Genomic DNA, 25362 nt, shown 5'->3' on the forward strand with positions numbered 1-25362 from the left:
TTCAACCTGAAGAAAAGAGAGAGAAAAGAGATTGAATAAAATGAATAAAGTCTCAGAAACTAGGAAAACACCAAATGTATCAAACAAATGTATAAGGGGAATTACAAAAGAACAGAGAGAAAAGGGCAGAAAAACACAGTTGAATAAATAATAACCCCAAATTTCTCAAATTTGATGAAAAACAATTATAGATCAAATATGCTAAAAAAAACAAAAAACAAAAACAAAAAACCCCAACCAGTATAAACACAAAGAGATCCACACCAAAAACCATCCTTGTCAACATTTTTAAAAACAAGGCCATTTAAAAAAAAAAACTTGATTAGCCGAGCGTGGTAGCGCGCGCCTGTAGTTCCAGCTACTTGGAAGGCTGAGGCAGAAGGATCACCGGAGCCCAGCAGGTCGAGGCTGCAGTGGCTGGGAGCATGCCACTGCACTCCAGTCTGGGCGACAGAGTGAGACTCCAACTCAAAAAAAACAAAAAAACTTGAAAGTATTGAGAAAAAAAATCTATCACATAAAGGAAATCAAAAATTAACAGCTGACATCTCACCAAAAATAAGGGAAGTCAGAATGCACTGGGATGATATCTTCAAAGAGATTCAAAGAAAAATATTGCCAAGCATAAATTCCATATCCATTAAAACGATTCTTTAAAAAAGAATGCAACAGTGAACATTTCCAGATAAAGACTGAAGACATAAGATCAGATAAAGCAGTAGTACCATTTACTGAAAACAAAAGAAGGTGAAAAAGGAGAAACAGAGGAATCTCTTTAGATATAAGAAAAACAGAAAACAAATAGCAACAGGCAGGTGTAAATTCAACTGTATCAGTCTAAGCATAAATGAAATAAACAGCCCACTGAAATGGCAGAGATAGACCGGGTAAAAAGCAAGATCCATACAATAAAGTATTTGCATTCAGACTATATGATCTCTTATAATAAAAAGACAAACAATTAACTAAAAGGAGGGCCAAAGATTTGAGTAGACATTTTTCTAAAGATATACAAGTACCCAATAAGAACACAGGAGAAATTCTTCAACATTATTAGTGATGAGGAAAGTGATCAAATTTGGATGAGATTATATTTTGGATGATAATAATTTGGATATGAGTGGTGTAATATAACTTCATACTCATTTGAATGACCATAAGCAAAAAGGCAAACTATATAAAGAAGTATTGCAAAAGATGTGGAGAAACTATAACCCTTCTGGCTAGGACATAAAATTGTATAGTCATTTTTAAAACATTTCACCGGTTTCTTAAAAATTAAATCCACAAACTGGCATAACAATCATTTGAGTGATGGAAAGGTTCTAAAACCCGATTGCAGTGATGATTTCACACACACACACACACACACACAAAATCTTTGAGTATACATACACTTAAAATGGGTAAATGTTATAGTACATAAATTATATCTCAAAAAATCTGTAAAAATATTAAAGTCATAAGACTTCATCAGTGTTATACATGTGTGCATGTATATATATAGAAGAACAGGGGGAGAGAAGAGAGGAAGAGGGAGATGGGGAGGGAGAAGGAGAAGGCAAACACATACTCATGCAGGTGAGGGGGCAATAAAAAAAAAAAACAGGGACGAAAATAACTGAATTGGGGTACATGAGCATTCCTTATATTATTCTGGTAACATTTCGGTTAGTTTGAAATATCAAACTATTATTCTGGTAATATTTCGGTTAGTTTGAAATATCAAAATTTAAGATTACTCAAAATGGCCAAGAATATCATGTAATAAGCTCCTTCTAACTATATCCCTCTCTTCCATGAAGACTACATACAGTTTTAGTTACTAAAAAATTATATGCAATTTTAAGTCACTTCAAGAATATAATTGGCCGGGCTCAGCGGCTCAGCCTGTAATCCCGGGCCTTTGGGAGGCTGAGGTGAGTGGATTGCCTGAACCCGTGGGTTCGAGACCCGCCTGGGCAGCGAGACCTCATCTCAACAATAAATCAAAAAATCAGCCAGGCATGGTAGCGCATGCCTGTAATTCCGGCTACTCGGAAGGCTGAGGCGGAAGGATCGCCAGACCCCAGCAGGCAAGGCTGCGGTGGTCGGGAGCGGCCACTGCACTCCAGTCTGGGCGACCGAGTGAGATTCCAACTCAAAAAAATAAAAAAAAGAATATAATTGGGTTGTAAAACCAATACATGAGTTCTAAAATAATTTTATTATTTAGTTGAATAAAATTAATCTGTAAATCCTCTAACAACATGTTCATATTCAAAATATGAATGAAAAGTCAATACAATTTTGCATTTCTAATCCAGGGTAATTCAAAAGTTCACTTTGAAGGGGATTCTTGGTTTAATTTTGCTTTAAAGACCAAGCATAATTATACAGTCATTCAGAATAAGATTTGCTACTTGGTTTTATCTTGTGACAAAATACTGTTGCTCTGAAACAAACTTCATGAGTGAGAGTAATAGTAATACTAAAAAATAACATGAAAATGCATGCTGCATTTTTAAAAGGTTATAATCATTTAAATTCTGATTATAATTGTATGTTTACAATTATCTACTCTTCAATTTTAAAAAACCACTTTATATATGGTCAATCTGGAGCATAATTAATCCATCTAAATTAAGTTTCCACTGATATACAACAAAGAAATATGATTCACCAACAACCAAACACATCATTTCATTATCAAAGACAAAAGGTACTATGAAGAGAGAAAAATAATCCTTCAACAATTTTAGCTTGCAAATTAGAAAAAATTCTTAGGGTTAAAGGCACAATTTTCAATTCAAATCTATAGAAGGGGAACCAACCATAACATTATTACTTACTTTTGACTTAATAACTGATTGACATTTCTCAAACAAGCTGTTTTCAATCCTGATAGTTCTTTATTTTTTAAAATATACTTGCCATGGGTTGCTAATTTGCAATAGGTGTCATCATGAGAATAACCAAAATTAGATACATGTGACAACAGTTTGACAAAGTGTTTCACACCCTTAAGTTACACCAAGTCAAGAATGGGGGAAAGCGTTGCAAAAGGAGACTACTGCAATGCTACTTATATTCTTGCAATAAAACCAGCAATGCATTCATATCAAGAATTATCATCTCACTTCTAACTTCTTCCCCTCAAGAACAATTTGAATCTCTTTGGCATCCAAAGTCTCATAGGTCAATAAAGCTTCTGCTAGATTCTTGTGCTCTTTTGCATGAGTTTTCAAGATATGTTTTGCTCGTTCATATGAGTCCTGAAATAGAAAAGGAGATATATGTAAGAAGCAGAAAATATAGAAGCAAATAGTCAATGGGAAAAAAAAAAAAAAACTTGACGTACCTAAAAAAATGTGAAACATTGATGTATATTGTTGACTTAAATGTGAAACCTGTTGACTTACATTTTTAAAAGCTTGGTTCTAGAGGTTAGGTAATTTGTGTCTCATACTATAAATAGTAAGGAAAAGAGAATAAACATTCTAGGAAGGCAGAGACCTTCTCTTCTGAAACACTTGCTAAAACTTTCCATTATACAAACTTTCCACATCCTTAAGTTTTCCTTCTCCTTGAATTAATCAAAACCTGGCTCTCTCCTCTGGAGACTGCTTTCTGTAAGACTCCTCAAGTGCTATTTATTTGCTCTTATCCCAGATACTTCAAGGTAAAGAGCTGAGCTCTTTGTTACCATTCCTATTTCCAGAACATTACTAACCCATTCTCTTGTATAAAGTACTATCTCTTTGAAGTCCAGGCCATTTTAATCTGGTCCTATCCAACCTGCTTCATTATGCCATCTAACAAATACCCTAATTACATTCCACATTCACTACAGAATTTGGCATGCAGCTGTCTTCCTTTTCATTCCAAGATCTGAATTAATAAATGGGCAACTTCAACATCCAAATGGAACCAGCTTTTCCACTAAGCTCCAGACCCATATTTATTTCCAGCTTGAAATATTTTCTAAGATGCCTGAAATTCAACATGTACAAACTGAACTCACGGAGCTGGGCATGGTGGTATATGCCTATGGCCCCAGCTACTTGGGAGGCTGAGGTAGTAAGATCTTTTGAGCCCAAGAGTTCAAGTGCAGCCTGAGTAACATAATGAAACCTGTCTCTTAAAAAATTAAAAACAAAATCAAAATCACTAAACTCACGATTTACCCACTTCACAGTCTTACCCCGGTTTAGTATCCAGTTTCTTCAGTGAATGGCACAATTATCCAGTTGCATGAGTCAAGAATCTAGAAAACTGCGTTAGCTGCTCTCTTACCTCTCATATCCAAACTATCATAAAGACATGCTGATTCCACTACATCAGTATCTCTTGAACCTACCCATGTATCACCATTCCTACTTTTACCAACCTACTCCAAGCATCCATTATATCATGCCGAAATTACCACACCTACTAAATGATCCCACTGAATCTACTCCTAAATATTCCTTTACCTTAGCCTGTAATAGACACTGTGGCCAAAGGAAATTTTGCTTTGCTTATTCTATATTCTCAACTCATGCACACTGCTGGGCACAAAGCAAATAATCAGTACTATTTCTTTTTTTTTTTTTTGAGTTGCAGTCTCACTCTGTCGCCCAGACTGGAGTGCAGTGGCCGCTCCCGGCCACTGCAGCCTCGACCTGCTGGGCTCCAGCGATCCTTCCGCCTCAGCCTTCCAGTAGCTGGAACTACAGGAGCACGCTACCACGCCCGGCTAATTTTTTAAAATTTATTGTAGAGATGAGGTCTCACCTGCCCAGGGGGGTCTCGAACCCGCGGGCTCAGGCAATCCACTCACCTCAGCCTCCCAAAGCGCTGGGATTACAGGCTGAGCCACCAAGCCCGGCTCAGTACTATTTCTTGAATAAATACATGTCAGAGTAAGACAACAAGAGACACAGAGAGTCAATAAGCAACACCTCCTACATTATCACCTATTATGGTTTTGCAGCTAAAGCGGAATTAAAGTTAACAGTCACATGTAACTGTTCTTATTCTTAGCCCATGGCCCGAAGAAAATAAGACCCAGTTCCTGGTCAGAGGTTCCTTAAGAACACATTTGAATCGATGCTGCAATGGGGCACCTATTATCTTTATTTTATAAAGACATGTTTCTAGTAAACAGAAGCCTTCAATTATTTTTTAGGTATAAACTTATTTATGCACGTTATTTCTAAGAAAATAAATAAGCAAAGAAAAACATTATCATTACCCTTAGAAGGATTCTTATTTCTTGTTCAATAGCAGATTGAGTTTCTGGACTCAGTTTCCCTGTATCATTGTAGGTCATGACTCCAAGCTAAAACCAAAGTGAAGAAAATAATTGAACCGAAAAGCTCAAAACACCAACAAATTTAACAAAGTACTATCCTACTTATATATAAGGAAACAAATATCATGGGGGCAAGGAAGAAGTACAATATAAAAATGCACATGAGTGGAAAGAAATTTCATCATTCTTCTAAAAGTATAGATTAAAATCAACAAAGTATAAGCAAGAAAGAAAATTTAAAATTATCTTAAGTCTGGTTCTGCGAACTCTTGCAAAATCTTAGATGCTACTGCAAATACAGAAATCCACAATTCAGGCTGGGTGTGGTGGCTCATGCCTGTTATCCCAGCATTTTGGGAGACCAAGGCAGAAGGATCTCTTGAGCCTAGAAGTTCCAAGACCAACCTAGGCAACATAGCAAGATCTTGTTTCTACAAAAAAATCAAAATAAGCCAGGTGTGGTGGCGCATGCATGTAGTCCCAGCTACTTGGGAGGTTGAGATAGAACATATGAGCCCAGGAGGTCAAAGCTGTGGTGAGCCATGATCACGTCACTGCACTCCAACCTGGGCAACAGAGTGAGACCCCAACTCAAAAACAAAAAACCCAGAAATCCACAATTGAGGGCATTGAAGTGCTTCAAGAAATCACAATCATAATATGGGAATGTGAAACATATGGAAAGGGCAAATTAGTAAGCAAGCTCAGAAAGTAGGCTCTTTTATGCCATATGGAAAGGCTAAAGAATTTACTTTCTCATTTGGTTAACTCTTGAAGTAGTAGTTACTGTCTTATCAGTTAAAAGAATGTTCTATTTTTGTTACTCAGAGAATAATATTTAGAACAATATCTAGAATAATCAGGCTCAAATCCATTTGGAGTGAGACAGGGAAGAAATCAATGTTACCAGTTATGATCAAAACCATCTCTCAAAGAGACACTTGGCACATGATTTGATACTCGAAAAGGATTAAAATTAGCTATTACCTTTTCACTCATCCCAAATTTAGTAACCATCCGCTTTGCTATTTTAGTTGCATTATCAAAATCACTAGAAGCACCTAAGATCAAAGAGAGAGAACATACAACTCAGTTTTAAAAAACCTTTAAACCCACAAACAGAATTTGAACTCAAGTCATTCTTTAAAACCAACCTGTTGTAATATGGTCAGTTCCAAATATAAGCTCCTCTGCCACTCTTCCTCCCATACTAACATCCATTTGTGCAAGCAGCTGGGCTCTAGTTTCATTCCATCTGTCATTCTCAGGCAGCAGGGACACCTAGACAATTTAAAAATAATCAGATAACAGTTCTGACAGAGTTAAATTAAAAACTAGGGTTATCATTTAGTTAAAGTACTCAATACCAAGATACTGAAGCTGAAAGACATTTAATAGAGATGGTCATCAGATGACGGATGGCAAAACCAGCAATTTAGAAAATGAAAAACCAATCCTTTATAAAGCAAGAGTGTATTTTATAAACAATAAGTGAATAATGCTTCAATAAAACTGTCTTCTTTGCAGTTGCACAGAAATGTTACTGTCTTCAATTAAACAACAACAAAAAAGGAAAAATAAAAGGTCTACAATTTGAAAGCCATGATAATGAAACTTGTAGTAAGTGAGAAAAATCTTAGAAAAACTACTGAATAAGTTATTATTATAGAATTCTTTCTTTTGGGAAAGCAGAACAATTAGATATTTAAAAATTATAGTTTGTTGCATTACTCAAATTTCATAACCTAATGATACAAAATATATAGAAAAGTCTTTATTAGCAGAAAAGCAAACAAATGCCTCTATCTAATTTCAAAATGGTTCAGGAAGTCAAAGAAGAAAGTATCAAAAATGTAGAAAGTAGCTGAATTTTCTTTGTAAATATTTTAATCGGCAATTTACTACCTAAGCTTCTGGAAAGCTCTATTTAAAAAACTTACATGTCCAAGTGTTGGCCCTCGTGGCATGATTGTAGCTTTGTTGATAGGCATTGCATCTTTTGTGTAATATGCAATAATAGCATGGCCAGATTCATGATATGCTGTGATGGTTTTGTTTTTGTTATCAATTTCCACACTTCTTCTCTCAGGCCCTAAAATAAAAATTTAACTTAGTAAAATACTCCATTAGAAAGATATATTTAAACCAACAAAATCCATTCTCATTTGCAAATCAAACACAGTAGGCCACCCCTGCTGACAGGCTATGTATCCATGAATTCAATCGAGGACTGAAAATATTCGGGGGGGAAGAAAAAAAATACCAATTTTTAAAAATATCAACCATTTACAAAGTATTTACAACAGTGTATTAGGTTTTATAAATAACCTAGAGATAATTCAAAGTATTTAGAAGGATGACCACAGGTTACATGCAAATACTACACCATCTTATATCAGGAACTTGAGTATCTTTACATTTTGGTATCCAGAGGGGATCTTGGAACTAATTCCATGCCCCCTACCAGCATGCATATGGAGGGATGAATGTATCTGATATGGAACTTTTTTTTTTTAAAGCATCCTCCTTAAAGTCATTCTTAATGTAACATAATTTAATATTAATAAATATTTCAGAGTATAATATCATTCTACAATACATACAATTTGTTATCGACAAACCAAAACTGTCAAAACTATCAGCATAATCCCTACATCAAAAGAGAAAGCTTAATTCTATTTTTAGAAAATAAACTTCTAACTTAACCATTTTAAAGCCAATTTAATATTTATAAATGTAAACACAAAATAAAGAAAATTAACCATGTTTTATCAGCAATACTGGAAAAGAGGAAATGCACGGTTGCCCCAGCCTCCACCACCATTATAATTATATAAGCTACTATAGTGTACTTGTTCTTAAGAGGCCAAATAATGCTATCTTGCCATAGCCTTTCTTTTTTTAATCTTACCTTCTTTTCAGTAAGAAAAAAAGGTCTTCTAAGAAAAAGACAAAAGTAATGAAATGACTTTTGTCATCAAAATCAGTTCTATATTGTTGACAAAATGGATATTGTCAAGAAAATGTTACTGCTTACCAGCGTTTGTTAGACTTTCAAATTAAAAATTTGTGAAATTACTGCAGATCTTGAATACCTAGACACTGAAGTTTTAACTGTCTGAATAGAGTATTTGCAAAAAAAAAAAAAGATTTTCATCTAACACAATGAAAAGCAAAAGATATGAAAAAAATTTTTTTAAAACCTACCCATTAGAATTTTGTCTTTGGAAAATTCTAGTTCCTTCATGGTAACCATTTCTTTTCCATCAACAGCTGCCTTTAATGCAGCTTGATTCACAAGATTCTCCAACTCTGCTCCAGAAAAGCCAACAGTACCTCGAGCTATAATTTCTGGATCAACAGCTAAAGAAATAAGAGAACACAACATACTAAAAGTCCAAAACAGGTAAAACAAAGCTCTTCACAAAGAACTTCACATTTCAAAGAAAAAAGTTATTCTCAGTCACAGTTTAAAATATTTATCTTAAAACGGAAGTAAATTTATTAAAATTCTTAAGGAAAGGAGCCAAAACATGCAATTAAAATAGCACTGGGACAAAACACAAATGTTCCTAAATGTAAATAACTGGGTGAAAAATAAAGAAATGTAGAGTTGCCTAACACAAATTAGAAATTTCAAATATGACTTATATTGTTACTAGCCTAAACACAAACTGAAAAAGCATACTCATAGACGGTTCTCTAAACCTCATCTTGAAATACTTCGGATATAAAATCACCACTTGTCATTGGAAACATTTAGTTTTATGAACTGATTCAGCTGCCTTTGAAAATGCTGCAGCTTTAAAGCTTCATTTATTACTCAAGTGGATCCATAATATTTCTATGTGTTTTGTTTTATAATTTGCTTTCCTTTTTGGTCAAAACTGACTATATCATAAGCTACCGTCTCAGGAACTTTTTCTATTATTTTGTATTTTACATTCATCTTTTTTAAAAATCCATATATATAAGGTGAGGCACAGTGGCTCATGCCTGTAATGCCAGCACTTTGGGAGACTGAGGAAAGAGGACCATTTGAGCTCAAGAGTTTGAAACCAGCCTAGGCAACAAAGTGAGACGTCTCTACAAAAAAAAAAAAAAAAATTAGCTGGGCATAGTGGTGGTGTGCACTGTCGTCCTAGCTACTTGGGAAGCTGAGGTGGATCATCCAAGTCCAGGATGAGTATGTGGGAGCCATATGTGACAAGGTTGAGACCCTGACTTAAAAAAATCCCACAAAACTTACACATACATACACTGATTTCATATATCTGTCTGAATACTCTGAAAAAGCTCCTTCCTTGGAAATCAGACTTCAAAACAATAGAATCTCTTGGATACATACCAAGAAATAGACTTTTAAAAGGACATATAAATGTGGTGGGGGAGGACATAAAACTGAACTAGTCTCTTATAAATTGATTGTGGAAAGACCACAAACAAGGTGACTGATTATATTACCATTTTATAGAGATAATAATGCGTCTATTATAGAATTAGACTTACACTGATCAAACTTTATTTTATTGAGATACCATTTTAAAATTTCTGTTCGACCTTTTACATCTGGCCTTGGAACTGTAACTTGCATGTCAAAACGACCAGGACGTATTAAGGCACTAAAGAAAGAAGGCAAGGGAAAATATAAATTAATAAACTGACTATGGTAAAGTTCAAGTTCAATAGGACTGGGAAGACAGTGGCAGTCAGAGAGTAGACAGAGTTTTGAAGATAAATGTTTAGATAGCTGCTTTGAAAACAAGGCTCAGATAAGAGTTTCAATAACTAAGGTAGAACAAAGGTTCGTTTTTAGATGCATGTGTGTACCTAGGTAGCATACCCTTCAGAAACAAAAACTTACAAGTCACTTGGTCAAGAAACAAATAGGTAGATAATTCAGTGGTTTTTAATACATTCATGGCTGTACAACCATCACCACAATCTAATTTTAGAATATTCACATCCTCTAAAAAGAAATCCCATAGTACTGGCAGTCACTTCCCATTCTCTCTAGACTCTGGTAACCACCAATCTAATTTGTCTCTATGGATTTGATTACTGGAGATATTTTACACAAATGAAATCATATAATATGATTTTTTATAATGGGCTTTGAGCATAATTTTGTAGCATATGACACTATTTTGCAAAAATTTTCTTTTTAATACTTACTTATCTAATGCTTCTGGGAAGTTTGTGGCTCCTATGATGATAACTCCTTCATTGGGCTTAAAACTAGGGAAAAAAGAGTACCTTTTTCACTGAAAATTTGAAGCATAGCACACATATAACAATCCTCTACATAAAACTGTTTTTCACTCATCTTAATAGGCAAGAAAAGGGAGTGATAAAAAAACCATTAATCATTTGTCACTAAATATACTTTCAAAATATTTTGTCTACTTAGAAAAAGGTGACTGGACTTCAAAAATTTGGGTGACTGATTTTTGAAAAACTATTTTCAAATATGACAATTCAAATTATTCACTCTAGGACTTCCTATGTGGTTCCAAATGTCTTATACTGACTTGAAAATATGTCTTTCCAAGCAGTACCCCCTTTCTTTCTTTTTATATTATAATCACTAATGTAAACTTTAAATTTACTACAATACTCAAAGCAAGCCATAAATCGTACAGAAACCAGTGCTTACTTCTTCAAATAGACTACTAGTTTCATCTTTAATATGCTTTTCTATTGTAAGTGTAATACAATAAATGAAAAAGGTACAAGTACCACAAATTAAATAAGGGGAGCTGATATTCAGATATGAGAAACGCTTGTCCTGACTACTTGTATGAGAGACAATTCTGTTGCCCACATAAATAGCATTTTTCACATCTCTAGAATGTTATTAAATGGGTAACATCTGTGTATACATAGTGTGTATAAAATCAATTGTACATATATCAAATGCTGGGAGGTATCACCATATTATACCGACAAAGGAAGACTCAATTACCCATCCATTTCAGCAAGAAGTTGATTTATAGTCTGCCTTGAATATGGATGCATTGGAGATTCAATTCTTTTCCCACCAACAGAGTCTAATTCATCAATAAATATAACACAAGGAGCATTTGCTTTTGCTTCTCCTAAAAAAACAAAGATTGAAAGAAATTAACACTTTTTTGAAAGTCAGATAAATATTAAAAGCCTGTAAGACTGTCAAAAGCAAACAAAACATAACAAAAACACAAGAAGAAAATACACAAAAGGAAATCATTTAAACAAAACAAACTGATTTAAGGATAGTAGCCTCAGGAGGGGGAAAAAACTATACTAAGAATGATCTAAAATAAAAATTGGGTATTCATTCTTCCTAACTGCACAAATACCATATACAATCAGGTTTGAAGCTAATTACTCCTTAATTACATACTAAAGAATTGATGGAAAAAATGAAAAAAAAACTAAGAGCTTTTTGAATAAAATGAAAAAAACTAATTTGACAGCCCTGAACTCATTCTGTACTTCTACTAGCTCTTATAATTCTGACTATTTAGAAAAAGAGGAGAGCTCTATTTTAATTCATATATTAAGTTAACCAAACCAGGATCTCACAACCGCTATTTCAGCTATCAAAAGCAATTAGCAAAAAAAGGGTGAGATATCCTCTAAAATAAACACAATTTAGCATTGTATAAAAGACACATCAAAACATACTAAAAAGATTTCTGATACGGCTGGCTCCTACACCCACAAACATCTCATCAAATTCTGATCCAGAAGCATAATAAAAAGGAACATCAGCTTCTCCTGCCACAGCTCGGGCTAGAAGAGTCTTTCCTGTCCCTGGTGGGCCAACTAAAAGAATTCCTGAAAGAAAAAGAAAACAAGAATGATTCAAAGTTTTTTTTTTTAATCCCTTAATATGAACCTATAAAACAAATAATTATTAATTTTTATAATTTTGAGGTTGAAGTCACGCCAATAACCAGTATTTTGAAATGCAGCAAAACATATTTGTCTTTGCTAATCTACCTCAGAATCTTGTCCAAAACTAATTTTCCTGAGTCATTTAAATATTGTTTAAATATCAACAAATAGACAAGAATAATCATGAGGCAAAGGGATATAAACCCACATATCACTCAATAAGATAAAATTAACCTAGAAACAAATTGTGAGAATGACTTGAGGGGGTAGAGGATGGAGGGGGACAGAGAATAAGTGGGGGAATACAACAATTTCTAAGAGAATAGGGAAAAATATTAAAAGTGAGATTCAGCTGTTGACATTCTTTTTGCTGTTCCATGTCAGAGTCTCATGGGGGAGAGAAAAAAAAAGACTAAACCAACAACCAAATGTAATGCATGAATCCTGATTTGATACTTGATCATGTCCTTCTTCTTAGTGATGTATAAGAAAGTATTTTGACACAAAGTAGCTTATGTTTACAGCTTTCTTTCAAATGTTGAGGGGAAAAAATATATACACACAGAAAGCAAATTTGGCAAAATGTTAACAACTGTTGAGTCTAAGTAGACAGTATATGGATGTGAATTGTACTACTCTTTCAAGGCTTTCCATGTTTGAAAATGTTCATAATACCAATAAGCTTTGCACATAAGTTAGAAAAATTCCCTCATTTATATGTAACTTTTTTTGTAAACGTACATACTATACACGCAAAAAAACAACGATGCATTAATACAGCATTTTAACAACAACAACAACAAAATTTTAAGGAAAACTCGAAAACACTCTTAAGACTATGTTAGTGTTGCCATGTTTTAGTGATTCCTAACTGGTTAAAATCCTATTCGTTTCTGAAGATTTTATCTTGGTGTCTGGGATTTCCTTGTGATTAGAAAGAGGATGGGTATAATGATTTCCATGGTTTTAAACACTCATTCTATTATGTATAACATTGATATAAATGGGCTCTAAATTAGCAAAGGTTCATGCAAACAATCTCATTCACTGCTGAACTCTCAGTAAAGATGTATGGCAATATAAAAGCAAGTCCTAAAAAGAAGTGCCATCCTTTAATTCAGCAATTCCATTTCTAGAAGTTTATTCTAAGGAAAGAATTAAACATATGGGCAAAGCCTTGCATTAAGATCATCATCACAGTGCAATATATATATATTTTTTATTTATTTATTTATTTTTTTTGAGTTGGAGTCTCACTCTGTCGCCCAGGCTGGAGTGCAGTGGCACACTCACAGCCGTGACAGCGTTGACCTGTTGGGCTCTGGCGATCCTTCTGCCTCAGTCTTCCAAGTAGCCAGAATTACAGATGTGCACTAGTAAGCCCTGTTAATTTTTTGATTTACTGTAGAGACCAAGGTCTCACCAAGTTGCCTGGGCTGGTTTCGAACCTGCGGGCTCAGGCAATCCACTTTCCTCAGCCTCCCAAAGTGCTGGGATTATAGGCTGAGTCACCCAGCCCGGCCACTCAGTGCTATTTTTAATAGCAAAAAGCTGAAAATCACATAAAAGTTCAATGTAAATGGTTAAATTATAATACAACCATACATTAGAAGGATATCATGAAGTCATTAAAAATGTTGAGTAACTGAGAAAACCAAACTGAGGAACATTCTGCAAATAATTAGCAATTACTCTTCACAACTTAAAAAAAGAGAAGACCATCTTCTCCCCACTCTCCCATTAAAAGGTTGAGGAACTGTTTCATATTAAAGAACAAACTAAATGTTATGTGTGATCCTGGATTAGGTCCTAAACTGGGCTGGAGGTAGGAATCAGGAGACACTATAAAGGAAACTTTTGGGACAAATGCTGAAATTTGAGTAAGAACTGAGAATCAGATAATAGTTTTACATATGTTCAATTTCCTAATTTCAATAATTATTCTAGATTTATGCAAAAGAATACACTTGTTCTTAGCAACAAGGAGTGATTATATCTACTTAATTCTCAAATGACTAAAAACACACACACACATATATGTACAAATCAAAGAGACAAAGCAAATTATTATTATTATTATTATTATTATTTTGAGTTGGAATCTCATTCCATCACCCAGGCTGGAGTGCAGTGGCCCACTCACTGCCACCCCAGCATCGACCTGCTAGCCTCCGATGATCCTTCCACCTCAGCCTTCCAAGTAGCCGGAACTACAGGCAAGCGCTATCACACCCGGTTAATTTTATCTATTGTAGAGAGGAGGTCTTGCCAAGTTGCCCAGGCTGGTCTCGAACCTGCGGGCTCAGGCAATCTCTCACCTCAGCCTAGCAAAGTGCTGGGATTACAGGTCTGAGCCACCGTGCCCGGCCAAATTATTTTTAAAAATAAAGCAAAATGTTAAAAATTGGTGAGTCTGGGTTAGGGGTATGCAGAGTATTATTTGCACTATTCTTGTCACTTTACTTAAAGCCTGAAATTATATAAAAATTTGAAGTTAACAAAAAGATTACAGAACTGTACGTTAAGAATGAGCATCTATTTTATAAAATAGCAATTTAGAACTAAACTTTAATCAGTTAAAAGTCAATAAAATTAAATTAGTAACATATTACAACATTTCTGACATCAAATCAAGGTAAAGGGAAGATATCTTACCTTTTGGAAGTTTACCTCCAAGCACAGTAAACTTTTGAGGATTTTTCAAGAATTCAACAACTTCCTGTAATTCTTGTTTAGCTTCCTCCACCTAAAGTGATATAATTTATCAAAAATAATTTTAGATAATGGTTAGATTATCAAAACTTCCTCTTTGAAAATCATAAATTTAATTTGGTTACAGAAGTAATACTCCCTCATAAACATACAAAGGGTTTTCTCCAGACCACTATATTTCCAATTATACAGTCTCCTTACTATTCCAACAAAAATCATTCTTAACCTCTTTTACCTTTTCAGTGAGAATGTAAGTCAAGTACATTTGACAAGGTTAAGAAGAAACTACCTGGAGAGACGCATACTAAAACATAAAACATATCTTTAGGCTGAAGGGTATTTTGAAAATCTAAAATTAAAGTCATGATTATCTTCTATTTTTAGAAAAATTCCCAGAAATATTTCTAGTAAATATCATAATTAATAAAGAGCAAGGTTTGGGATTTCTGTTAGCTTGGGATGATCTTTGCAAGTTACTCTGATTAAAGCATTAAAAATTTATTAACATTTTAATCAAGTTAATTGTCAAAAACAAAGCCTTGTCCACTCCGAGTCTCAGGGGAAATGTGTAGATGTATGTTTACCAAGAGATAGGTGCAACATATTTACACCAGCACTACTTGAGCCAAAAACTAGAAACAACAAAAATGTACAGGTGGGCCCAATTGTCATATTCCCACTTCCATTCACTCTCCTACTCCTATACGATTTCATACCTCCTCCATGAACCACTCATTCCTCTTCTTCCATCCATATTCTATCAGCTGATGACCTTGATCCCATCAGTTTCCACAAACCCTCACATACCAATTTACCCAATATCTGCACTTAATTTCCCATTATGAAATCAATTATCTTGCTCTCGTCAAACAAAATTCAAGAATTGCTTGTAATCCTCTAGTCCATCTCATCTCTTTTCATTTCTCATAAGCTCACTTCAGTCAGGATTCCTGCTACTCTACTGAAATTGTTCTTTATCAAGTACATCATTGATTTCCTCCTACTGATAAATAAAATGGTCGGTTCTCACTTGGCCCATCAATAGCATTTCACATTGATAATCATTCCCTCATCATAGACTATATTCTTTTCTTTTTTGAGTAGGAGTTTCATTGTCACCCAGGTTAGAGTGCAGTAGCACACTCATGGCCACTGCAGCCTTGACCTGCTGCACTCAGGTGATCCTTCTGCCTCATCCTTCCAAGTACCTGGAACCACAGGTGTGCACCACCACATTCGGCTAATGTTTTTCACTTATTGTAGAGACAAGGTCTTGCCAAGTTGCCCAGGCTGGTCTTGAACCCCTGAACTAAGGCAATCCTCTCACCTCTGCCTCCCAAAATGCTGGAATTACAGGTGTGAGCTACCACACCCAGCAACAGACTATTTCCTTCCAGGATACCACCTTCCGCTAATTCACTGCAGTGCCTTCACAATCTTCATTCCTGGCTTCTGTTCTCTGTCCTGTGAACCTTGTGGTGCTGTAGAGCTCAGTATTTAGACCTCTTCTCTTTTGTAGTTACTCGATTCCTCAGTGATCTCATCCAAACACATGAACTTAATGTATGTAAATATAATACCTTAAGATTTAATTCTAGCTCAGACCTCTCCCATACCTCCAAAGTTGTATATCTAAGCAACTCAACTGATTTCTAATCTTTGTCCCGAAAATTTGCTTGACTTCACAGTCTTTTTAAAATCTCAGTATATGGCAATTCCATCCTTCTAATAGTTGAGACCAAAAATTTTGTCTCATTCCAATCAGGAAATTCTGTTGGTTCTACCTTTTTAATATGTATTCAGACTCTCACTGGAGCTTACCAACTTCACTGCAACCATGCTGTTCTAAGCCACCATCATCTCTTGCTGAGACTATTATAATAGCCTATTAGCTATCTTTGTTCCTTCAAGATTATATCAACATATTAGTTAGGATGTTTCCATTAAGTTTCCAAATGATACTATTACTCTGCTCAAAATCCTTCAATGCCTCCTACTTTCCCAAAGTAAAAGTCCAAGACTTTATATTGCTCACAAGACACTATACAATCTAATCCTGTACAGTTCTCTGACCACATCTTCTACTACTGCTCCTTACCACATTTCATACAAAAGTGATTCTTGCATTGTTCAAAAAGCAAGTCAGGAACACGAATACATCAGGGCCTTTGCTCAATCTATTCCTTTGGACCAAGAGTTAGTTTCTCAGATAAATGCATAGCTTATTCCATCTTCTCCTTCAAATCCTCCCCCTAATGTCACCTTCTCAGTCAACCACACCCTGAATAAGCCAATTAAAGTCGCAACCCTTCTCTCAGAACTTCCAATCTTCTTTACCCTGCTCTACTTTTCCCCTCATAACACTTTGGTTATCTTTTAACATACTCTACTATTTTCTTAAATGCCAAATCAGTGTCCAACTCTTGTTTTTAGAATTTAAACTCTATAAGGGCAGAGATTTATTTGTTCTATTCTAGCACCTAAAACAGGGCCTAGCACTTAGTAGACACTATTAAATATCTGTTTAAAAAATCAGCTGACTATAAACTAGCATTTATCCATTCTATTAATTCAAGAAATATACATTGTCTAATATATCCTATATACTGGAGTTACAAATCGGAACAGGCAAAGAAGTACCATTTATTAACTACTTACTTGAGCAAAGTACATACATTATCTGTGAGAATCTAAAGTAATTTGAACAAGGTCACATAGTCAATAAGTATAAAAATGAATTTGAAACAATCTGCTTAAATCTGAAGTCTGCATTCATTCCATTAAACCACACTGCTCTTTCATAAGTTAATACTAATGCTTGCCATGAAGCAAGACTTGATCCTCAGCTATTATCATTTAACCCCAAAATATCAAAGTCTCTACTATGTTTGGATGCCATTTTACCCATGCCAGAATAAACTTTACAATTAAATATTGACTTTATATAGGATATTAATTAGATAATGTACTAAGTAGAAGGCAGGAAATCTTAACTTACTCCTTTAACATGTTCAAAGGTGACATTTTTCATCTGAACAGGATCTACTGCAGAATCAAGCCCTGTTGTTGTCCGGAAGCGAACTAAAGAGAAAAAGAGAAATGTTTATATTTGACAGATTAATAACATTCCAGCCAGGTTATTTTTTTCAGATGTAAGAAAGCAGAGAAAAACTAAATGTCTGAGAGGTCTATGGTCACATATTAAATCAGAGCAAGCCAAAATCAAGACTATTTTCCTCTTCTCCTTGTAATATCTAATGATAGAAATCTTTAATCAATGATTCCCAAGCTTCAATATGAATAAAAATCACTTGAGAAATGCGTTCAAATGCAGATTCCCAGGCCATGGAGCAGACTTATAGTTTGCAGAATTGAGAAATGACTCAGGAGAGTATTGTTAATGTGCAACCTTGCTTATTCTAATAAAACTGGTTATGGAAATATATTGCCTTAGACCTAGCATAAAAAACTGGCACACTAATTTATAAAAAGTAGAGTTTAACATTTTATTTCACTTTTCATTTAGACTATTACCCATTGGACAGACATTTCCAAACTGAAGCAATCATAAATGAGTAAACTGAACAATTTCTACTTTCCTCAGAAGCAGCGCAAAGTACTGTCATTAATAGTCTGAAATTTGGAAGGCAAAACATCAGTGGGCAAAAATACAGGATTAAGAAGAAATGCTTAACACATTAAGAACAAATGAGTTGAGAGAGTAAATTTAAAATAGTAACTCTAGAATGGACATGAATACTTGTAGCCCACTACGGTATTTTTTTAAGGATCTATACACATCCTTAATCATAAAGACAACAGAAAACTCAGGGTAAAAACTAAATAGTAAGTTAAAAAATAACTGGAACCACTTAACTCGTACCTTATTACTTCATTTTAGATAAGCAAAATAAAGAAAAAAATGGGACTAATTTAATGTTAATTTTTTTAAAAATAGAACTTTCCTTTTGTATCATTTAATATAATTTAAAGAAACTCAATATTTTAACTTATCTTTGAAATAGAAGACTATTTCACTTTGTATTGGTATTACAAACATTTCTCTACATGATTTTTTAATTTTATAAGTGGACAGGTATCATTTTTTAAAAATCTGGGAAACTAAACAGCTACTAGGAATGAAAGCTTAGATGGTAAACCTATAAACAGTGTTGTTTTTTAAAAAATGTCTTAGACTAACATGAAAAGAAATTTAAGTATTTAAAGGAATAAAAAATTAACAGTTCAGAGAACTAAAAACAGCTTTTACCAGATAAAAATGGGTTTTTTAAAAGTCCGTAAATGCCAAATAGCAACAGAACAAAGAGAATCAGACGAGTTCGCCTTAGGGAATCTAGAAGAGAAAGAAAAGCCTTAAATCAAATGACATCAGTGAAATATGACAGCTCAGTGAAATGTCAATATTATTGTTGATAATCATCTATCATCACATGTAATTTTGGAAACTGGCATTCTTTTGCACAATTGCTATCATTTCCTGTCAACACCCCATTTATCAAAAACTTCATGAAGCCATTCAAGCTTCTGTCCTTGAATGTTTCTCTCTTGAGAAAATGAAACTGCCAGCAGTATTTCCATTTTTATACAGCTTAAATTACAAATATAGCGCAATATAATAGAAAGATTATACCAATAGAAAGACAGATTTATGTATTGTAATTTATGACTTAAACGTAGAGCTCTGGTTTCCTTTTGGTTACTCTTCTCAAACACAGTGTCAAATCAACTTACCATTGGTTTTTTGTGTTAGTGCCTGAGCTTTCAGAAAACCCTCTGCAAAACCAGTTTTAAATGCATCTTGGTGAGCTTCAGGTATGTTTTTGGTTTTCATGAGTTTGTCCAAACTCTCCACATCTGATCCTCTGTCCCGTAAAAGAAACCCCTAAATACACAAACAGTATTGATTGAGCACATAGATAGTTACACTACCCAGCAATATTGTGGTCACTCAAAAAATTCATTAAAATTCTAGAATTTAACTTTTATTGTTAAAGTGAAGAAACAGGTGAAGACAATAATGAATTACTTAATCAGTGACTAGACAACTAACACCAGATCCTATTCCTGTATCAATCTATTTTTTTTTTTTTTTTTTGAGTTGGAGTCTCACTCCATCGCCTAGGCTGGAGTGCAGTGGCACACTCATGGCCACCCCAGCATCGGCCTGCTGGGATCCGGCATTTCTTCCACCTCAGTCTTTCAAGAACCCGGAACTATAGGCACGCACTACCACGCCTGGCTAATTTTTGATTTATTGTAGAGACGAGGTCTTGCCAAGTTGCCCAGTCTTGGTCTCAACCCGCGGGCTCAGACAATCTACTCATCTCAGCCTCTCAAACTGCTGGGTTTAAAGGCTGAGCCATTGAGCATGGCCCATCAATCTATTAATAACATAAAGTGAATGGAATTATTCTCTGGAAGAGTACTATACTGAAAATAGTTAACAGATCATGCTATCTTAGGGTTCTACTAGATTAATAATGTTCACACTCATTTATCTCTGCTAGAGGAAAAACCTCAAAATTAACTGGGTGTGGTAGCACGCGCCTGTATTCCGGCTACTTGGAAGGCTGAGACAGAAGAATCACCTGAGCCCAATAGGTCGAGGCTGCAGTGGCCAGGAGCATACCACTGCACTCCAGCCTGGGTGACATAGTGAGACTCCAACGCCAAAAAAAAAAAAAAAGAGAAGTACTATGTTTGGTGGCAAAATAAATGCTACCTAAGGAAAACAGAAAAGGCCTTAGAGAGAATGGGACAATTAAACCACAGGTAATAAACATCATGAACAATGAAACAATGAATAAATACCATGAGATATGAAACAACAATCTTTGGTGCTGAAGAACTATAAGCTATCTTATATGACGAGAGGAGGACAGGGAAACAGAGGGGACATACTGAAAGATGAGAATAAGGGCAGGTATGGTGGCTCATGCCTGTAATCCCAACATTTTGGGAGGCTGAGGTAGGAGGACTACTTGAGCCCAGGAGGTCGGCACCAGCCTGGGCAACAAATCAGACCTCATCTCTATAAAAAAATTAGCCAGGCACAGTGATGTGTGCCTGCAGTCCCAACTACATGGAAGGCTGATGCAGAAGGATCACGTGAGCCCAGGAAGTCGAGGCTGTGGTGGGCAGTGATTGTGCCACTGTACTGCAGGCTGGATGACAAAGTATTAATAAAACCCCAACTCAAAAAAAAAATAAAAAAAATAAAAAAATAAAAAGGTAGGTAGAGGTCAAATGATGAAATGTCCTTTGTATCAGCTTAAAGTCAACAATAAAGCAGAGCAATATAATTAGAAAGACTGGTGGGTGGCAGTCTGGAGACTAGACAGAAGGCAAGAAGACTAGAAGCAAGGACATGAAGTGTTTATTAGTCAACCTAAGCAGAACTGACTTAATAAATACTTAGAAAGTTAGAACAACAGGATTTTGGTGGCTAATGGAAGTGGAAGGTAAGGAAAAATAGACAAATCACCACGTTTCTATCTTGGGGAGATGCTGCCCATTAATATAGAGAACATCTAAGTAGGAATTAGGTTGGTGGGAAAAAAGTCAGAGAGAGACATCTAATAAGTGGGGACACAAGTCTGGCACACAGAAGAGTTATATGTATAATTATTACACAGATTATTAACTCCTTACCTTAAGTAGAAAGAAGAAAAATCTACCAGCTGACAAAAGAAATCAGATATTGAAGGTCCTCATTGTTTTAATAACTTGAAAATATTTGCTTTTTAAAACATAATTTTTAAAAAGCTCTAATTACCTTCACAAATGATGGTGCTATATTCTGTGTTTCAGCTAATCTTTCAGAGGTGGACTGTAGACGTCGTGTCCTTGATTTCAAAGTCTTAAAACCCCGAGACTGTGTGAAAACTATATAAAACAGTACCATTTACTTTCACTGTAAAGTGTAACAGAAAAAGAAAAATTTCCAAGATTCTAAACTCTCATATCTGTATACCCTAGTTTATCTTATTTTTTGACATAGTTCTTTGCTTAATACTTCAACATGCTCAACATTTATCATCCTTTTTTCAAAAAGAATTTTAAAACATTCTATTATTTTATGTTGACAGACGAAAAAAGTAAACAGTCAGTGGATCTTTAATATAGTTTACAAAACAAGACAGCAACTCCAATAAATTGTGATGTTTTCCCCAAAAAAGCCAAGTCATTGAAATAGATTTGATCTATACAATTAATTTTTACATTGTTCGGGTAATTACAAAATATTTTTGAAAAAAAAAAGGTGAGAGTATAAAATAAAAATCAGTGTCTACTAATTCCCTAAGCCCAATTACATGTCCCAGAAATAATCTCTACTAACAACTCTATAACTACCCTTCTAAGCAAGCACATACATGTTTTTTAAAATTACTCTAAAAACAGTAATGTTTTGCAATTGTCTTCTGTCATTTACCAACATATAACCCATATATCAGAACATCACAGTATACTGAATTTCATGGCTTTTTATGGTCTTCCAATTTATCAGTGTACAATTTATTCAATCATTTTCAACTATGGACAATATTTGTTTCCTGACTTTCACTGCTAGTAGTAATACTGTGGTGAACATTCTTGTACATGTATCCGTCAACAGATGTACTCTACATTCCAAAAGTGAAACTGTAAATTTTATATTTTGCTTGACACTAAGAAACTGCCTTCTAAAAATGCTGTTATTGATTTATGTGCACACCAAAGAACACAAGTGTCCCTTTCTTCATGCTCCTGATAATACTAGATAATACAGATCTTTTAAATTTGTACAAATCTGATGAGTAAAAAAACAAAAATACCAAAAAAACCAAAACAAAACCAAGTACTTTATTTTACTTTTCATTTCCCAAATTACAAGTGAGGGAAATTTTTGAAAAGATTCTTTTGCATTTTCATTGACTATTTATTATTTCTTTAGTGAATTAACCATTCTTGCCCTTGCACATTTTTCCACTAACTTTTCTTTTTCTTTGAGTCAGTCTCATTCTGTCATCCAGCTGCAGTGCAGTGTCACAAGGCCGGCTCACCACAGTCTCAATCTCCTAGAGTCAGGCAATCCTTTTACCTTAGTCTCCTGAGGAGCTGGGAATATGGGATTATAGGCACATGCCACTATACCTGGCTAAGTTTTTTATTTTTTGTAGAGAGGAGCTCTCTATATTGCCCAAACTGTCACAAACTCCTGGGCTCAGGCGATTCTCCAGTCTTGGCCTCACAAAGTGCTATGTTACGGGTATGAGCCCACCACCTATTATCATTTATCTGTAAGCTATGGATATTACAGATAGTAACATTTAGTTGTATACTGGAACTTAAATGTGTCTTTGTCTGTTGTGTTTTCTGCACTTTGATTTGATTCCCACTGGCAAACTAAGATTGACTTCTAATACTTTAATTTTTTTATCTTTTTATTTTTTTGAGTTGGAGTCTCACTCTGTCGCCCAGGACAGAGTACAGTGGCATGCTCACGGCCAACCCAGCATCACTTGCTGGGCTCCAGCGATCCTTCCGCCTCAGCCTTCCAAGTAGTTGGAACGACAGGCATGCACTATCATGCCCAGCTAATTTTCAGTTTTATTGTAGAGATGAAGTCTCACCAAGTTGCCCGGGCTGGTGTGGAATCTGTGGGCTCCAGCAATCCCTCACCATGGCCTCCCAACGTGCTGGGATTACAGGCATGAGCCACTGTGCCCAGCCTAATTTTTTAATGCTTTTATTTTTAATTTTTTGAGTTGGAGTCTCACTGTCACCCAGGCTGGAGTGCAGTGGCACACTCACAGTCACAACAGCCTCGACCTACTGGGCTTGGGTGATCCTTCCACCTCAGCCTTCCAAGTAGCTGGAATCATAGGTGTACGCCAACCATGCCCAACCAATTTTTTTTTTTAATTGTAGAGACAAAGTCTCATCAAGTTGTTCAAACTGGTCTCAAGCCCATGGACTCAGGCAATTCTCTCACCTCTGTCTCCCAAAGTGCTGGGATTATAGATGTGAGACACCACACCCAGCAATACTTGGTTTTATATTTTTGTTTTCAGACCTTTAAAATATTTGGAAGTTATTTTTTAGTAGTATAAGAAAATCCTTCTTATTCAATTAGCCTAGTAATATTTATTGATACTCCTCTACCATTTGCTCATCAACTTAAAATTCTTAATTTTGTTGCATTTATGTATGCCAGCACCAGTTTAAATTCTGTAATTTTATAGTTATTGGTGATATACACTACTGATTATCACTGCTAAATATCTTCTCGATTTCCAAAGCAAATCTTTAAGAGTTTTGTTTGGCGTTATACTGAATTTATAAATTTGGGTGTAAATTGGTACCATTATAATACTTAGTCCTTCCAAACAGGATAATGGCATTATCTCATTTTATTTTACTCAGCTCTTCTTTTTATTTCCTTCATTAAAGTTTCATATACATATGTCTATGTGTGTACATATGGATATGCTGAAAGTTTCTTGTCAGGATAAAACATTTAATGGGTTTTGAAAAAACTGCAAATATAAAACCTATCTCTAGAATATAAGAAAGCTACTGATTTTTATGCATTTATCTTGTATGACACCAACATAGTAAGCTCTTAATACCTGAACAGTCAGCCTTTAGGATGATTTTTTTCCAAACTGTGTGGTTAAAAAAAAAAAACCACATTACCTAGAAATTTAGTTCTGCTCGTTCCTTTAATTTATATAATATTCATTTCTTTTTCTTTTTAAATCACACTGTTCAGAACCTCCAAATTAATACTGAAAAAAACTCCCAGGATATTAGATTATCTTGTTTGTCAAATTAACAGGAACATAATAGATGTTTTAAGAAATTTTAAAAGTTCCCTGGCCCAGCACAATGGCTCACACCTATAACCCCAGAACTTTGGAAGGCTGAGGCAGGATTGTTTGGGCCCAGGAGTTTCAGAACAGCCTAGCAAGACCTCATCTCTACAAAAATAAAAATTTAAAAATTAGTTAGGTATGGTGGCATTTAACTGTAGTCCTAGCTACTCGGGAGGCTGGGGTGGAAGGATCGCCTGAGCCCAGGAGTTCGAGGTAAACCATTATCATGTTACTGCACTCCAGCCTGGGAAAGAGATTGAGACCTCGACTCAAAAAAAAAGAAAATTTAAGTTTCCTTCTATTTCTAACCTTCTAAGAATTTTTAGGAAGCATAACAAAATATATCACATCTATCTGTCATAAAATGAAACTAATATACTGTTTTTCTTTTCTAATCAACAAACATGAAAGACTTACTAATAATGTTAAACTACTCTTGTATTTCTTAATCATGATACAACTTTTCTTTAGCACATTTCTTGACTCTTCAGATTTTACTTAGGATTTCTTTATTTTTATTATTAAGAGAAATTGATATTTCTTTTTTATACTAATATTGACCAGTTTTGCTAATAGCAATCTCACAGAACAGAGAAAGCTACTATATTTTTTTTT

General features: G+C 34.9%; 1 protein-coding gene across 2 annotated transcripts in view; it reads right to left on the reverse strand.

The window, feature by feature from the left end:
- Positions 1-2869: 2869 nt before the first annotated feature.
- Positions 2870-25362, reverse strand: part of YME1L1 (YME1 like 1 ATPase) — a 41998-nt gene continuing 19505 nt past the window's right edge. For both annotated transcript variants that reach the window (XM_008064539.1, XM_021715791.1), the window contains 15 exons: positions 21666-21775; positions 19622-19772; positions 19140-19223; positions 17868-17950; positions 14813-14903; positions 11945-12097; positions 11241-11373; positions 10451-10513; positions 9785-9897; positions 8483-8638; positions 7216-7367; positions 6430-6556; positions 6263-6336; positions 5216-5302; positions 2870-3254 (listed from right to left, as the gene is read on the reverse strand). In XM_008064539.1, coding sequence (XP_008062730.1) covers positions 3111-3254; positions 5216-5302; positions 6263-6336; positions 6430-6556; positions 7216-7367; positions 8483-8638; positions 9785-9897; positions 10451-10513; positions 11241-11373; positions 11945-12097; positions 14813-14903; positions 17868-17950; positions 19140-19223; positions 19622-19772; positions 21666-21775 — 1721 coding nt within the window. In that variant the 3' untranslated portion in view covers positions 2870-3110. The remainder of the gene's footprint in view (positions 3255-5215; positions 5303-6262; positions 6337-6429; positions 6557-7215; positions 7368-8482; positions 8639-9784; positions 9898-10450; positions 10514-11240; positions 11374-11944; positions 12098-14812; positions 14904-17867; positions 17951-19139; positions 19224-19621; positions 19773-21665; positions 21776-25362) is intronic.

Source organism: Carlito syrichta, unplaced genomic scaffold (genome assembly GCF_000164805.1).
Source record: "Carlito syrichta isolate Samal-C Ts95f unplaced genomic scaffold, Tarsius_syrichta-2.0.1 Scaffold307674, whole genome shotgun sequence".
NCBI classification, from domain to species: domain Eukaryota; kingdom Metazoa; phylum Chordata; class Mammalia; order Primates; family Tarsiidae; genus Carlito; species Carlito syrichta.